Source organism: Stereum hirsutum (assembly GCF_000264905.1).
Source record: "Stereum hirsutum FP-91666 SS1 unplaced genomic scaffold STEHIscaffold_2, whole genome shotgun sequence".
NCBI classification, from domain to species: Eukaryota; Fungi; Basidiomycota; class Agaricomycetes; order Russulales; family Stereaceae; genus Stereum; species Stereum hirsutum.
Window position 1 is genome coordinate 2,534,130 of NW_006763132.1, and position 14,541 is coordinate 2,548,670.

The 14,541-nt window shown below is 52.1% G+C and overlaps 6 protein-coding genes across 6 annotated transcripts; 1 reads left to right on the forward strand and 5 right to left on the reverse strand.

The window, feature by feature from the left end:
• Window positions 1-367: 367 nt before the first annotated feature.
• STEHIDRAFT_152994 (uncharacterized protein) lies at window positions 368-1,412 on the reverse strand (the record flags this gene model as incomplete). The annotated part of the gene is made up of 2 exons (XM_007300029.1): window positions 368-736; window positions 795-1,412. 2 exons carry the CDS (start codon window positions 1,410-1,412, stop codon window positions 368-370), a joined length of 987 nt encoding a protein of 328 aa, XP_007300091.1.
• Window positions 1,413-2,705: 1,293 nt separating this feature from the next.
• Window positions 2,706-3,377, reverse strand: STEHIDRAFT_165679 (uncharacterized protein; the record flags this gene model as incomplete). The annotated part of the gene is made up of 3 exons (XM_007300030.1): window positions 2,706-2,878; window positions 2,955-3,145; window positions 3,249-3,377. The coding sequence occupies 2 exons, from the start codon at window positions 3,375-3,377 to the stop codon at window positions 2,984-2,986; spliced, it is 291 nt and encodes a 96-aa protein (XP_007300092.1). The 3' UTR covers window positions 2,706-2,878; window positions 2,955-2,983.
• Window positions 3,378-3,722: 345 nt separating this feature from the next.
• STEHIDRAFT_137083 (uncharacterized protein) lies at window positions 3,723-6,600 on the forward strand. The gene is made up of 3 exons (XM_007300031.1): window positions 3,723-4,819; window positions 4,872-6,139; window positions 6,204-6,600. Exons 1-2 carry the CDS (start codon window positions 3,850-3,852, stop codon window positions 6,080-6,082), a joined length of 2,181 nt encoding a protein of 726 aa, XP_007300093.1. The 5' UTR covers window positions 3,723-3,849; the 3' UTR covers window positions 6,083-6,139; window positions 6,204-6,600.
• Window positions 6,601-6,957: 357 nt separating this feature from the next.
• STEHIDRAFT_128265 (sulfite oxidase) lies at window positions 6,958-8,575 on the reverse strand (the record flags this gene model as incomplete). Its single annotated transcript, XM_007300032.1, has 6 exons — window positions 6,958-7,331; window positions 7,463-7,571; window positions 7,642-7,806; window positions 7,899-8,186; window positions 8,242-8,375; window positions 8,440-8,575. 6 exons carry the CDS (start codon window positions 8,573-8,575, stop codon window positions 6,958-6,960), a joined length of 1,206 nt encoding a protein of 401 aa, XP_007300094.1.
• Window positions 8,576-9,021: 446 nt separating this feature from the next.
• STEHIDRAFT_91437 (glycoside hydrolase) lies at window positions 9,022-11,144 on the reverse strand. Its single transcript, XM_007300033.1, has 8 exons — window positions 11,011-11,144; window positions 10,868-10,880; window positions 10,659-10,811; window positions 10,163-10,599; window positions 9,853-10,097; window positions 9,569-9,795; window positions 9,428-9,506; window positions 9,022-9,369 (listed from the first exon to the last, which is right to left on the reverse strand). The coding sequence occupies exons 1-8, from the start codon at window positions 11,115-11,117 to the stop codon at window positions 9,158-9,160; spliced, it is 1,473 nt and encodes a 490-aa protein (XP_007300095.1). The 5' UTR covers window positions 11,118-11,144; the 3' UTR covers window positions 9,022-9,157.
• A 1,394-nt stretch (window positions 11,145-12,538) lies between these two features.
• On the reverse strand, window positions 12,539-14,019 carry STEHIDRAFT_152999 (uncharacterized protein; the record flags this gene model as incomplete). The annotated part of the gene is made up of 2 exons (XM_007300034.1): window positions 12,539-13,855; window positions 13,933-14,019. The coding sequence occupies 2 exons, from the start codon at window positions 14,017-14,019 to the stop codon at window positions 12,539-12,541; spliced, it is 1,404 nt and encodes a 467-aa protein (XP_007300096.1).
• Between the last annotated feature and the right edge of the window lie 522 nt (window positions 14,020-14,541).

A 14,541-nucleotide genomic window follows, 5' to 3' on the forward strand; every position in this document is an offset into this window, starting at 1 on the left:
GCGCTCACGAAGGGGCCACCCGAGCAAATTTAAAGTCCGCACGCCAGTCTTGCGATCGCCACACACCGTTTTCTTCTTACTGATTGCTGTTTGCCCCTCACGCGACCGTTGAGTGCTAAGCTCTCTGTGTTCGTACAAATAGAGTACAAGGACTAGTACTAATTCCGACCCTAGATGTGGTGAGTAATACATGATCTCGTACAATCGTGCAAAATAATAGCTCAGAAGCCTTTTCCAGACGGCCGAAGCCCTTCACCCAAGTAACTTAAACCCTACCTCATCCGATTCTATAAACGACTTGAACGTCCCATAGCCATACCAAACACCGCCCAACCTACGTATTAAAACCCGCTCCTTCGGATCCCTCTCAGACTTTCACGGTATCCGGCGTCGCATAGTCTGTAATCCCCAGTCCCGATCCCTCCAAATCATCTAAGATGCCAACAATCCGGAAACCGCTCTCAAAAGCATCCCGGCTGATTCCCTCTCTCGTTCGAGGGATCCTAACCTCGACCTCATCGTCGCCGATGCACACAGTCAAGAGCGGGGAGCCGGGAGGTCTTGGGCAGGAGGAGGAGAGATACTCTCGCACATGCCGCTTCGTGTCGTCCACGACTACCGGCGGAATGACTGTGTATGAACCGAACCAATAGCCACTAGCGATGATGGAGGCGTGGGGACATAATGTAAGCGTAGTCAGGTCGGGCAATTGCATAGCCATGTCAAGTACATCATCCTGTCCAGAAGTAAGTTAAGACGGAGCGTAACAGTTTGAGAGGAAAACAGAGACTTACAATGTTTGGAGCGATGCGGCCGGATTCGGATTCAGGTACATGCGGTTCAGGGAGACCTTCCGGCGTAGGGCAACATACACAGATATTCAAACTCCTCAATCGCACGCATGTAGCAATCAGAGCCACATCGAGCATGCAGGGCTCGAACCAATTGCGCCTATGCGTTTGTATGTGGAGCTCTCGGAGTGTAGGTGCATGCCTGGGCATGACAGCCGGGGCGAAGAGTTGCGAAAGAATGTGTTCGTTGACGCCAAGGAAGTCTACTTTTTGTAAACCTGAATATGAAGCCAGGTACTGAAGCGTGTCCACGCTAATAGCCTCCAAGCCACCCGTCGATATGACAAGTTCCTCGAGGTCGATCCCCGTGTCGAGAAGGCGCCCGATCGGCCACTCGATGGGTGAGTCGGCTTCAAACAGATGAGGAGACGAAATGGGTGAGAGAACGCGTAGTGACTTCAAGTGGGGAAGTGTCCGCGCGTCGACTGTGAAGTACACGTTTGAAAGCGCGAGTTGTTTCAAGCGGAGTGGTCTATCCGCTGAACAAAAACGCAACAGACGACCAAGGCTATAAGCCGATGCATCCAGAGTAAAATTGAACGTGGTGTAGCTCGGTGACATGGCAAGGCGGAGACATTCAAGACTAGGGCTTTGGGCGAGGCAGATCGCAATGGAATCGAATGCTGCAACGGGGTTCAAGATGCAGGAAATATCTACATCGAGAATCCTGAGACAGGGGGATCCGTGGATGGGAAGTACTGTCCAGAGGGCAGGTCGCATAGTTGTGGCGCTCTTTAGCACTGGGAGCAATGCGACGACGCGCGAAATGTCCGTCCAGCTTTCCCAGGCGATGAGTTGGCCACATGGTTTCCACATTTCGAAGCTTCGAATCCCAATAAAAGACAGTGAGTATTATGCCGTCTCGGGCGTAGAGCGGGCACCGTACTTACCGAACGGTTCGCAATGCTCTAAGTGCTGTGATGGCGCCGGGAATAGAGGACCAAAATTGGACACCGAGCGTGATTCTTTCGCATTTTTGGAGGAATCTTCCAACTCTCCCTGGTTCACGGTGAACGTGGCGTACGCGTATGACGAGCTCAGTGGTGTAAACGGAAAACGAAGTTCTTCCAGTAGAAAGGCCTCGAAGCCGTTTCAGTCCCTTGAGAGAGGGGCCAGAAGAGTCCGTGCTGATAACCATAGTCCGAAAGATGTCGTATGAGACTATGGAATGAAGTGCCCGGCAGACGAGGTTGAGGGCACGTTTGTCGGGAACCTAGAAGACAAAAGGTGACCAGTATCAAGACGAAGTCCATGGGATTCAGCGCTTTCTGTGGTAGGAAAATATCGTACCGATCTACATATTCTCTCTACGATCTCCAGAGGTAGAGAAGTCAGATAGCTAGACCCGGTAATTGGTTGCTCTTTCTCGGTCCTGCATCTTCTATCAGTCTGCCCAACAATCGACCATCGTCAGTAAAGTGAACTTTGACGAGATCGTAATGGGCTCTCTCCACCTGTAAGAGAATTCGGCGTATCTTCTGCGTGACCTTTGGAGCAAGCGAGGTGGCGGAGGTCATCATGACCGTTGCTTGCAAGAGGGAAAGAAGCGCTCTCAATGATGATGTCGATAATAGGGTACAATCCTATTATGGGCACAGCACGCGCCAGCTCTTTCAGCGGTTGCTTTGGCAGCTTCCAGTACTTGAGAAAAGATACCCGAATGCGCGGCCCGCACTACAGTACGGCACCAACTTGTAAAGGGAATCGGAGCGCCACAGTGGCGCGTGCTCTTATACACGAGCTGAAGATTCGGTCGACATTCCGAGCAATATTCAATAAGCCGTAGCAAATCGTGAATCATTTTTTGCACTCTGCAAGAGATGCAAACAACATTTGTTCAATGGCTGAGGCCTGAGCTTTGTCGTATACGCAGAGAATCTGATCGACCACCAACTGAAGTTTAGGGAGACCTGCCGGTTCGAGAACTTGTTGAACTGCTCGATACCCTGAGATCCGAGAAATGACCGTGGAGACTTCTCTTGTTCCTACGTGTCGGTCCTTATCGTACATACATCGTCATAGACTACCTGCGGGAGAGGATCAAAGCAATGCATGATATCAGCGATTCGTCGCACGGTCAAACCCTAGTGGGATACAACGCACTTCGTACAACTTTCTCAACCATAGCTACATCAGAATTCGTCCCGCTTGTGCTTGCCCTTGGGCGCGTGCACGTCGACCTTGATGATCCCCTCTGCCCTCTTCGCATCCAACGCGGCGCGAATTTCCCCATTCGAACGACTCCATTCTTCGCTCGAAACGCCGATAATCTGGATATCTTTCATCGCTCCGACCTTATGTAGCATCCAGCATCAGTTCTGAGCTTCCATTCACAAGGAATGAGATGTGGACAGTAGTCCAGGGCAGATCCGAGATGAAGCAAGCGGGGTAGCGTACTGGGCCAACATGAGACAGAGCGGGATGTATCGAGGCCAAGTCACCTGGGTTCGACTGGAAAGGCGACGATGGTGCGAGCGTGAGGGTGAGATAAGTGTGAGTTGAATAGTCGAGATTGTGTGCGGACATGTTGTCGTGGTTGTTCAGAAATACAGTGGCGGGCCGGAAATGAGCGAATTGTTGTCGACTTGTTTGTGTAGTCCCGAAAAGGGAAACACCAGGGTTGATATGAACGCGAACAACAAGAACGAACACGTTTTGTTCTGCAAGATTAATCTTGCCTTGAGGCAGCCACGCCCTCTGGGTGCTGGCGAGACGTACCCCACGTTTTCAAGGCTGACGTCCGACCAACACGACCGTTAACACGTCCCAGCCAGGCTCCTCCAGATTGTCCGCCACCACACCTTCAACACTGTCCTGCGGTATCTCATCGCCGTGCTATCCGCTAGTCTTACCCCGCATTCGACGTCCTCTGTGATATAGCGCGACCAATCTGGCGAGTTTTCTGGCCGGACGCAGCTCATGCTTTGCTGAAGAGCGTGGCTTCAACCGCTCCAGGCTTTTTTCTTTTACCAATTATCTCCGACCGGCGCACGGGACGATGAACGCCCTCTGGAACATGATAACTCATTATCTACCCTCTGTACGCATCCACAACGATCTCGAAGACGGCCTCCTTTCAGACTACGACGGCTCGGAAACCTACGAGCTTCCCACGCATTCTCGCGACCCGCGCACGCTGGCGCGACCCACCGGTCCTCTTCCTCTTACGGACATCGTAGTACCAGACTCGGACGGTCGAATGGTCATTCAATCCCAAACGAGGAAGAGCGTAGAGCATCGGCGGGAGTCGTGGTACCACGTCGAGAGGGCGCAGGCGAACAAAGAGAAGGAGCTCGAAGCGGAACAGCTCAGGACACAGGTTCAATCTCTGCAGCGCCAGCTGATGGACCTTCGTTCCGACCTTTCGAGCACAAAGGGCGCGCTCGAGTTCCAACGCAGATCCGTAACCCACCTCCTCTCAGAAACAAACACACTCCAATCACACCTATCACAATCCGAACAAGCCTATAGGTCTCAATCCGCAGAACTCGAGCAACTACGGTCATCCTACGCGGACCTTTCTTCATCAGCCCACACCGGCACTAACTCTGGAGTCGATGCCACCGCCATTAGTGCAGAGCTCGCCTCTCTCAAATCTTTCCTGAATCGCATAGACGACTATACCGGCTCCCAGATCCTCCAAGCCGTCCAGGATCTCAATACCGAGATTGTACAGTTCGCCGCAGCCGTTTCGGAGGAGTACCCCTTAGGCCACGGTGGCGGTGGCGCAGGTGGCGGTGGGCTATGGAGAGAGAGTGACCGAGAAATCGTTAGGAGGGCAATAGGAGAGGGTATGTGCGACCTGGTGAAAGATGGAGATCATGAACAGGATCCGACGGTTGTACAGCTCGCTATCCAGGCTTGGGAGGTCTCGTGCTGTCGACAGATATTCGAAGCGTTCTGTTGGGGCATTCCTCCTCAGGTGGATCAGTTTTTGAGTGAGGTTTTCCGGGAAATGCAAATCACGGGTACGTACTGTATCAAAAAGCTTAGTAAACGGTTTGACTTACTCTTCTGTAGAACCGCAAGCCATGACTTCGCGTTGGCGAGCCCTCACTCATATGCACGCACGCACAACCCTCCTCAACCCACCTCTCTCACTCGCCATTCCACACCATGCCACCGCTTATACTAACGGATTCTCCGCGACCGAATCCACCTGCCCTTCCATTCCACCATCGCCCCTCGCTTCCTTCCCCGCACCAACGGCCTACCCTACACCCTACTCGACGACTAATAACACCCCAGCTATGCTTCCCCCACCCCTTCCGCATCAAATCTCGCCAAGCACCTCGTCCCAATCACACTCCCTCGGAAGCCCCCAACGCGTCCCTCTACCTCACCAACTCCGAATCCGACTCTCGCAGTCCTCCTCCGGAGATCCTTCACCACTCACCTCCACCTCCGACAAAGCCCCACGACACTTCGCATCACCTATGACGCCCTCGAACTCACAGGGCAGCAACTACTCTGCTCCGGGGTTCTCCGTGCCCAGTGCGGCGCCACCGACGATGATGACGAGCTCGCGATCACAACATATCAACTCGAACCTCCGTGGTATACTCGCTTTGCTCGCTCTGGCGGGTTGTACCGACGAACGAGGTATTCATCGTGATCCGCTGCGCGAAAGGTGGACTGAGCAGGTGGAGAGGTTGTTGGAGAGGGCGGAGGGGCTGGCTCGGATCATCCGAGAGGGTGTAGGAAGCGCATGGTTCGAAGTTTCGGTGGAGAGTGGGCCGCCTTTGATGAAGGATGGTGAGAGTAATCTCAACGGGGCTGGTATCAGGACGAAGGGCATGAGGAAGACCTCGAGCGCAGGAAAGATCAATGGAGTGAATGGCGTCAACGGCGTCCATGGGTCCACCCCGAATGGTAACAGTAAGGGCAAGGAGAGGGTAGCTGAGGAGGATAGGGAGCCGTGGCGAAGGATGTATAATCCTGTGGAGATGGATAACGTCTATGCTGGCTACGGAGACGAAAACTCCAGGGTTCTGTGTACAGTCGAATTTGGACTCACGGTCGTCAAGAAGCGGAATCCAATGTCGTCTTCATCACCCGAGGACCGCAACGACGTTCATGCCAATGGTGCGGGGCTCAACGGAATCCATGGAGGAAAGGATGGGAACGGAGAGACCGCGAAAAGTATGGAGGAGAAGAGGAAGGAGGTGCTGGATATGACGATGTTGCTGAAGCCAAAGGTTCTCTTGGAAAGTGTGAAGGATCTTCTATGAGTTGAGCATGGTTATGGCCTGTGCCAATAGCGCGATCGGATGGCAGGAACGCTTGAGGTGAGTTTTGTGGCGCTTCGTCGACCCGAGTCAGTGCTGAAGCCTTGCGTTCACGTCTATACAGGTCTTTCACCTTCGATCCCCATCTATGAACATCTGGTGACCTTCACCAACGTCGCTCATGGTATAGTGCTACGTCTGAAATAGCCATCCAGCGGTCATCTTTCATACACACCTTCTTTCTTGCGCCACACAAATATATCTTACTCACTTCCGCTCTTCTTTGCCTCCCTCCTCCCTCTCCATCCATCCTTTCTCGTTTCATACCACTCACGTCGACGACTCATCTCGACGCCCATGTATCCTGTACTTGTACCCCATACCTCCGTGTTCTCACGACAAAAACACGCCCTCACGATCATGATCAATCGCTTCACCGCCAGGTTCTATGACGCAGGTCTCCCCCCTCCCCTCTCATATCTTCGCCATCGTCTATATTATTTATGTACTCTAGTATCGATATTATATCCGCGTGCACATTGCTTCGCTTCATCTGAATCTTCGCTGTCTTGAACGCTTTCTTGCTTGCTTGTTACCCAAGTTCTTACATACGGGTCGGTTTGTTGTACGCTACATACGGTCATGGTGGGCCCTGTCCAATGATTATGATTGAATAATCATTGATATATTCACACTCGCCGCTCCGGCTGAAGTGAGCTTGCCGAACAGATGGTACACTGGTAAAATAATACACTGCGTACAACACGTTTCAACATACAGCAGACGCATCGAGAAGATATAGGCTACAAAACGCATTTTTCATGCGATACAGAGACACCTCACCCCGCCCATCCATCACCACCCAGGGCGCGCGATACTCATAAAACGACCTCATACTCCCCAACGCCCGCATACCCAACCCCTCTCAAATTCCAATCACACTCCACGTCCTGCTTCCTACCACTCTCATCCTCCGCGCGACTCCATAACACGATCTTATGTAGCTCTTCGCCGCCCTTCGCGTTACCATCATCGTCAGCATTCGCATGATGCGCATGCACTGGCAGATCCGCAACTTCAACGGTAACAGCCGCCTCCCAAAGCGTCCAGCTCCATTTCCCCTCCTGGTACGTGATTTTAGCGGGCTTCCATGTTCGGCCTTTGTTACAACTTAGGGAAACTGAGGTGATCTGTCCCGAGTCTGAGGGTATCGCGTAGCCTGTTGCTAGGATAGTTATGGGCATAGGTGTTGCTGCAGACGTGCCAGTTGGAGGCACGGCTAGGAGGGTGCTAGACACAGTCGAATCTGTTGGAGAGGAGGATGAAGTTTCCTTGAGCAGAGAGTCTAAGAAGAGCGACGGTGAGAACGATAATTGAACGGACCTCGCGGAATGAGTCGCGCGGTAGCAATTACGGAATTGAGAGGATTGGCGTTTAGAGGGGGTAGCTTTGACCACCAGGCTTCCGAGTTCGCTTGGTCATGCGACGTGACCTACAGATCCCACAAGGTGAGGTAGCCGGCACAGTACGAAGGTAGCTGGGCCATAAGCGACTGGACTCACCTGAGGTGGAAGGATTTTATAATCGCGTTGTTGGTAAAAGTTTGAGGATTCGGTGGTGGAGACGGTGATGTGATCGAGCCATTTCACCCAGCGGACACCAGAGTAGCCTGGGACGACCATTCGGAAAGGGAAGCCATGTGCTGGGGTTAAGGGATGGCCATTCATCTGTCAAGTACCAGGGCCAAACGATGAGGACCATGTTATAAGTTCGGAAATAAAATGAATGAGGGAAAAGGACGGAAGTCAGCAGTACGCACACCGATGGCAATGATAACGCCTCCTTCCTCATCCAAAGCCTTTTCAAGCGGTATGGAAGCCCCAAACCAGCTATCCTCCTGGCATTCCGACGCATGTGAGGCAAAACATACATGTAATTTGTTGATCACGTTGGGGTCATCTTTATAACGAAGGCCAGCGGAGAGGAGGACATCCCGAAGAGGTACCCCTGTGAAGCGAATGTTGGCCACGGTGGCTTCACCCCATTTAATACCTTCTACGTCCTTGTGTTTCGTGTCCGCCATCTTCTTGCGTCGATTTCCCGCACACTGTTTGCGTGCTTGTCAGTTGCCAATTCGATGAGGAATAAACTAGACGATGAACTTGGAGAGCCGCAACAACTTCCACGCGAGAGGGGAAGACGCGTTTGAAGTCGGAGAGTGTGTACTCCATCCTTTTCTCCACAGCTCCGTCAATGCTCAACCTGAACGTGTCAGCGTCCAGTGCTTTTATGGAACCTTTTCCCCATCTATTGTCAGTATCCGCTCGACAAACTCTGTATTTGAAAACAAACAGGCTTACAATGATTCCGAGCGTAGACGAGATCATCTGGGGTATGAGGAAACTGGACAAGCGAGACAAGGTCAGGTTCAGCGTTCAACGGCTCCCGGTCTTTGATGCCCAGGAGCGCCGTAGATTTTCCTATTGCAGATGACATGGCGAGTATATCGATGCTTCAACAGAAGACCTACAAACGGGCCCTTCGATATCAGGATATCGTGCCAGTATGAGCCTGAGACATCAGGTTGAGTAGGTTTACCGGTGTGATTGCTACCCCACATATGGTGAGGGTCTCGCACAAGCAAGGGGCACAGCAGTATCTCGCTCTGGAGAGTCTACGGGACCACAACCAGGCATTCGAATCTACTAGGGCAATGCTGCGACTGCAGTTGTTGACTTCGAGCCACAAGTTGCAACTGTCGCGGGGATTTTGTTCGTTGGCTACGTCATCGTTGTGGCATCGGCGTCATATGTGGCACCTTCCAACCTGTTGGCGATTAACGGTTGCACTCTTCTCGCCCTGACGGGAAATATGCATCGACAAATGAGACACGCACTTTCTGTCCGCGACAACAGATTGATACAAGTGGTATATTTACAAAGAGCGTGCAAAGTGACCCGGAAAGGACAGAGTGGCCGAAGTATGCACAGTAGCGACGAGAAAAAACCGAATAAATAGCTTCAAAATCGGAAAACACATTCGTAACCCAATAGTTCAGTCTCCAAGCACTCGAAAGGCCTACTCCTTGCTGATCCTCACGGTACGCTTAGACGCAGATGCAGTAGCGGAAGCAGAAGCGGCGCTGAGAGAGGAGAGGAAGGAGGCAGAGGCCGTAGGGTTGACCTCCGCGGTTGCGGGAATAGAGGCATGAGCTTCTGCGGTCCTGTAGTTCGTCTTGTCCACCTGAACGCTAGCACACGGCCCGTTATCGGTCCAGTCACCGGAAGCACCTGCGAATCGTTGAGTACGATGCTGGAAGGGCAGAGACGGGAGAAATGCAAAGCTTACCACCAGGGGTGTCGGCGTAGCTCCACCAGTTGGCGGTCCACAGGTCACCGTTGTAAGTAACCTGGTCACCAGTCTCGTACTACAGAAAAAGCCATTAGTATCAAGTCCAAGCATACCTTGGTAATGAGACGAGGGACGTACTGCGATGTTAGCGAGCCATGCGGCGACGACACCGCAGCTCCCGCTGGAGGCTGAAGTCGTCGCAGAAGCGCTAGTGGTAGCACTTGTGCTAGTTGCAGCAGACGTGGTCGTACCAACCGAAGTCGTGGATGCGCCCGCCTTCGTCGTAGAGGCAACTGAGGTAGTTGGGACGGAAGTTCCACCACTGGACAAAGCGCTCTTGATTGAGGCGGCGAAGTTGCCGTTGGCTACATATATTTAATTAGCATAAGAGAAGACGATGTCCCGAGTAAGCGTGTGCGTACCTTGCGCCTGAGAAGCATCCCAAAGCATGACACCGCCGAAGGAAGAATACTGTTCGCGAGTGGCGAGGGCATCAGATGCAAGTGTGGCGGCATCGACATAGCCCGAACCTGCAGCGGTGCTAGAGGCGGGGGCACCGATATAGACCTTAACGTTCGGATTAGGAGAGACAGTCTTGGCCCAGTTATCCCATGTGGCGAAGTTCCAGTCATTGGCGTTGTCAAAGTTGGTGAGGCCACAGTAGTTGCTATAAGTAGTTCATAGTGGCAATGAGTATCATTCCCTGGACAAAATCTCAGAAGGTATACGTACTTGTAGAACTGAACGTAGACAGCATCAAACCCGACGGAGTTCAAGACATCGCCGACGTAAGCGTCGGGGAAGGGACACTGAGGAGCAGCGGTGAAATAGTATGACTTGTCCGCACCATCCGCGAGCGTCCTGATCTGAGTGACGAAGGCAGGCCAGTGGCTCGGCGAACCACCCTCGAGATCCAGATCGATACCATCGAGGACGGCATCACCGAAAGGCCTGGTATCGTTACTTCCACCGAGGAACAAGTCCCAGATAGTGTTGGCGAAGGTGACTGCTTGAGCGTCATCAGTGAAGGAGACGGATCCAGTAGCACCGCCAATGGAAAGAGTGACGATTTTGCCGGCGGCTTGGCAAGTTTGAATGTCAGAGGCCATGAAGCTGCAGTCCGGGAGTTCGGTTCCTGAGAAGACAGTGTCGTCGTTGACGTTGCAGATCTAACAAGGAATTCAATTGTCAGAAATAGGGATCGGAGAAAGAATAAAAAGGCAAATACATTGGCAAGATCAAGAGACGGGTATCCTCCGGTACCGAATGCAATGTCTAAGAACGCGAGAGGGAACGCATCGATGGAGTCATCTGTGCAGTAGGATGAGAGATTCTTTTGCCAGTTCGCTGTGTCCGATGTGTGTGTGGCACCATATGAGTTCTATTTATCCGAGATCAACTTCGATTTCTTTTCTATCTGAGAAGGAAGAGATTTACCTGTCCCCAGTATCTGAAAACCACGAGAGAACAAATTAAACGAAGCCAAGCAAACCAGTGAAAAGAGGTATCTTACACAGCGACCTAAAAAGATACATGTTACACGTTAGTATCGTCGAGGCCAGAACACACCAGCAGTGAAAGCACACACGTTATCATTCCTCGTGTTATCGTACCCAAACACCGAACGAGGGGCAAGTGCCATCAGCGGACCAATCAAAGCCAAAGCAGTCTGCATTTTCGCAACCATGTCGACCAGAAGTGCCAGTGTTTCGGCAAGTGTTAGGGAGGAGGGGGTGAGAAGGGCGAGGGTTACCTCCTTCGATGCCGGTTTTTCGTCGCTTATGTATGGTTGGGCCCACGCAGACGAAGCATCATGAAGACCATCATACGTCCAAGTGCAACTCTGAGTTTCTGCGCAACGAAGCCTCATGCCAGCCGGTCCCGCCTCATAAGCCTACCCAACACACAAGGCTACCTGCCCCAAATAGGTCGTCGCACACGTCTGGGCCGGTGGATCCGCATGGAACGCGAAGAGTATGCCAGCGAAGAATGAGGTGGGCAATCAAAAGCGTCCATAACGAGCGAGGCGCGAGCATAGTCTCAGTCTGCAGTCACGCGAGGACATTGAGAATTTGCGGTAGGGAGCACAAGCTAGCTCAGAGTAGTACCATGCGGCTTCGTGGTAGTTACATCGGCATAATGAACAAATTGGTCGAGTGCGACAGTGTGAACGATAGAAGCTCAGATGACCGGATGGCTCTCAACGAATGTCTCGCAGAAAGAGAGGGATAGATAGGAGAATGAAACGGCATTAGAAGTACAGGGCAAGAAAAGAGAAGAAACGCTAGAAACCTGATACGGCAGAAAGCTCACAACCTCCGATAAGTCTCGCCTACAACCGTAGTGTGGGCGGCCGTCCATTTTGGGTTGTCTCAGAATCCCTAAGGTAGCGCCGGAGGATCTCCGGAGCGCATGGAAAAGAACAGCAGAGTTGTCTCTACTTACTGTTAACAACCTTCAAGTCTGGATTGTGCCTGAGCTGAGGCCTGAATTGTTGGAGTCGCATGAGTTGAACAGATGGCGCACGCGCCGCGCGAGCATTGCCATCAGCGTGCAAGGATGCTTGTTTCAAATCATCGAGTAGATGCTCTGCCCATAGCGACTACCACTTGCTCATCGGACCCGTGTGGAAGATATTTCCTCAAATGCCCCGAGAACCCCAAATAAGCACCCAAGAATGAGCCCTAGCATTACAAGAAGAGCTCTACACGTATGTAGAAAGACCGGAAGCGCCAGCGCAGCATATCTTCAGCTCGATGATAAGAGGAAGAAGAGGGTCAGAAGATACAACAGTGGTATGGTTTGGGAAAGCTTCGTCTGCATTGTTAGCGAACTTTAAACGGAATAAGCATAGACCGGCAGATTCAGCCAAGACAGGTATGTTGTGCGGGGGAACACCGACCCTCAGTAGTGACGTGAGGTTCGACATACATCGCCCACTACCGATATGACCGCATGGAAGCTTGCCACATCTCAAGAAAGCGAAGACAAGACAGCAACGTCATGAGAAGTTATCCGTATAAAAGTTAAGGTTCCTTCTGGAAGGTTAGACTACATTATCGCAACCCGATAGGCTCAAACTCACGGTAAAATCAAGTCATCACTCACCTAGAAAGGCCGTATCGACAACTCTCTCCCGTCCCAATCCTCCACTCTGAACGGCCCCCTTCCACCCCAAACCTCATGCATGCGATATCGCATCTGCGCTAACTCCTTCAATATCCTCGGCCCTGTCGTATCGAGAAACCTCGCAACCTGTAAGCCCGACACCTCCACCGCCGAGTCCGCCAGACATCGAAACAACGACTCCGACTCTTGTCTAGACCTCGCTTTCGCTTTGAGACTCCCCGGATTTCCATATTCTGAAGGGAGATATCCATTCAAGCCAAGGTGGGTAATTGTGGGCGGGAGAGTGAGGCAGGGTGGCATGCCCTTACGGTCGTAGGCAAGACTCGAGAAGATGAGGTGCGTGAGTGCAGGACAATGATCTGCGAAGAGCTCCATGGCCCGGGATATCTCCTTGGAATACATGACTCGGACGTCGAGTTGGATGTAAGTAAGGTATTCGCCTTGAACGTGGAGAAAATGTGATATTGTTTGCGCGTGGCCGATGAAGAGGACTTTCGTGAGCGAGGGGCGAGGAAGGAGAGCCTCGCTGAGTTTGGCTTGAAGGTCGGTGGACTCCATTCCGGGACGTGGTGGTGCCGCGGCGGCGAGGAAGGAAATATTCGGAAGTGCGAGGAGGTCTGTAGGACACAAACTCCGAGCCCCGTATTCGTACTCGCCGGTAACGAATGTACGAAGGCTTTGAGGAAGAGTTGTTCCCTGCGGGATATAGGGGTGCATGTCCGGATGGATGTAGACCTTTTTCAACGTTGGACTGAGAATCGAGCAGGAGGAGAGGATCGCGGGAATGTAAGAATGTAGAAGTGATTCGGTCTGATTTTGATACAGGATTGATAGGATGTCGAGGTTATTGGTGTGACTGATGATACTTGTTATCAAGTCACAGCTTCGTGCCCGCCCGAAGCAATTGTCTGGTTCAGGTCCACCAAGGATGAGATGGCGTACGAAGGAACCTAATGGTGGGTCATCGCCTCGTTCAACCGATCTTGCCAAAGTGTCCCGTAGACGGACCACTCTGGCTTCGTCACCGTACAGAGCGACTACTCTGTAGAGGAACGGTAGCCCCAGAGAGTACCATGTCCTCGAGACGCGGATGATCGATGAGGCAGTCGCAAAAGACAAAGAGAGGGCCTCCCAGCTGAATTCGGTGAGAGGAAGCGTCGTACGAGGAGCTGTGAAAGGGTCGTCGATATCTATGTCTAGTATTCCGGGAACGAAGGTTGCAAATTCGAAGATGCGCAACCACAGCTCGGCTGGTACGTCTTCCGCCACATGACGGGTGGAATGCCTGGCGGTGACCTTTCAAAGGAGCCGATTGTGATGTTTTGTTTCAGTAACGATTTTCACGTCTTGTCGGATGAAAGGATAGGGCTCACCAGAGAATCGCCATCTTGAGGTGCGTACGTGGCGTCATCAACTCGCAAATACGGATTATAGGCGTATATTTGTCGGACAGCAGACATTACAGGCGGTGACCGTACGTTTCTATCGAACCAATGAAGCATTGTTGCTGTTGCTGAAATTGCGGTGAGCAGACAGATGTCAGGATGTCAGTGGTGTACTTGGTAGCAATTCATGATACTGCCCCAAAAATAGGGTATTATACGCGATTGGCCATGCTCGAGGTCCCTGGAGGCTGTGAAGTGAGCGGGAATGAGCGGGAGTAAGCAGGAGTGAGCAAGGAGTGAGCGGGAGTGAGCGGTATCCCGACTTGTTGATTGGGCGTCGAGGAAAGCTTGAGTTCGGTTGTATGCATCTAGCATCAGGAGGAGTTTGACTCTTGTCGGGCCAGTCATACAAGCATCTGCTCTTTACTATTCCCGATACCTCGCGGGGACGATCTCCTCGATTCTTGACCATGCCGACCGAGCAAAGCTAGTGGTTATCTGGACAGCGTCTTGTGGGAGTGTGGGCGCTCAGAACCTGTGACACGAGCTCAGTAATAACTCAGCAAGGCTGATCCTTTCTTTGCCATTACTAGAATG

Excerpts from the sequence above, each read along its gene's own strand:
- STEHIDRAFT_137083 (XM_007300031.1), top strand. The coding sequence starts at position 3,850 with ATGAACGCCCTCTGGAACATGATAACTCATTATCTACCCTCTGTACGC. Across the intron at positions 4,820-4,871 it reads CCGGGAAATGCAAATCACGG|AACCGCAAGCCATGACTTCG; the intron begins GTACGTACTGTA and ends ACTCTTCTGTAG.
- STEHIDRAFT_91437 (XM_007300033.1), bottom strand. The coding sequence starts at position 11,117 with ATGGTTGCGAAAATGCAGACTGCTTTGGCTTTGATTGGTCCGCTGATG. Across the intron at positions 10,600-10,658 it reads CGTCTCTTGATCTTGCCAAT|ATCTGCAACGTCAACGACGA; the intron begins GTATTTGCCTTT and ends ATTCCTTGTTAG. Across the intron at positions 9,370-9,427 it reads CTACGCCGACACCCCTGGTG|GTGCTTCCGGTGACTGGACC; the intron begins GTAAGCTTTGCA and ends AACGATTCGCAG.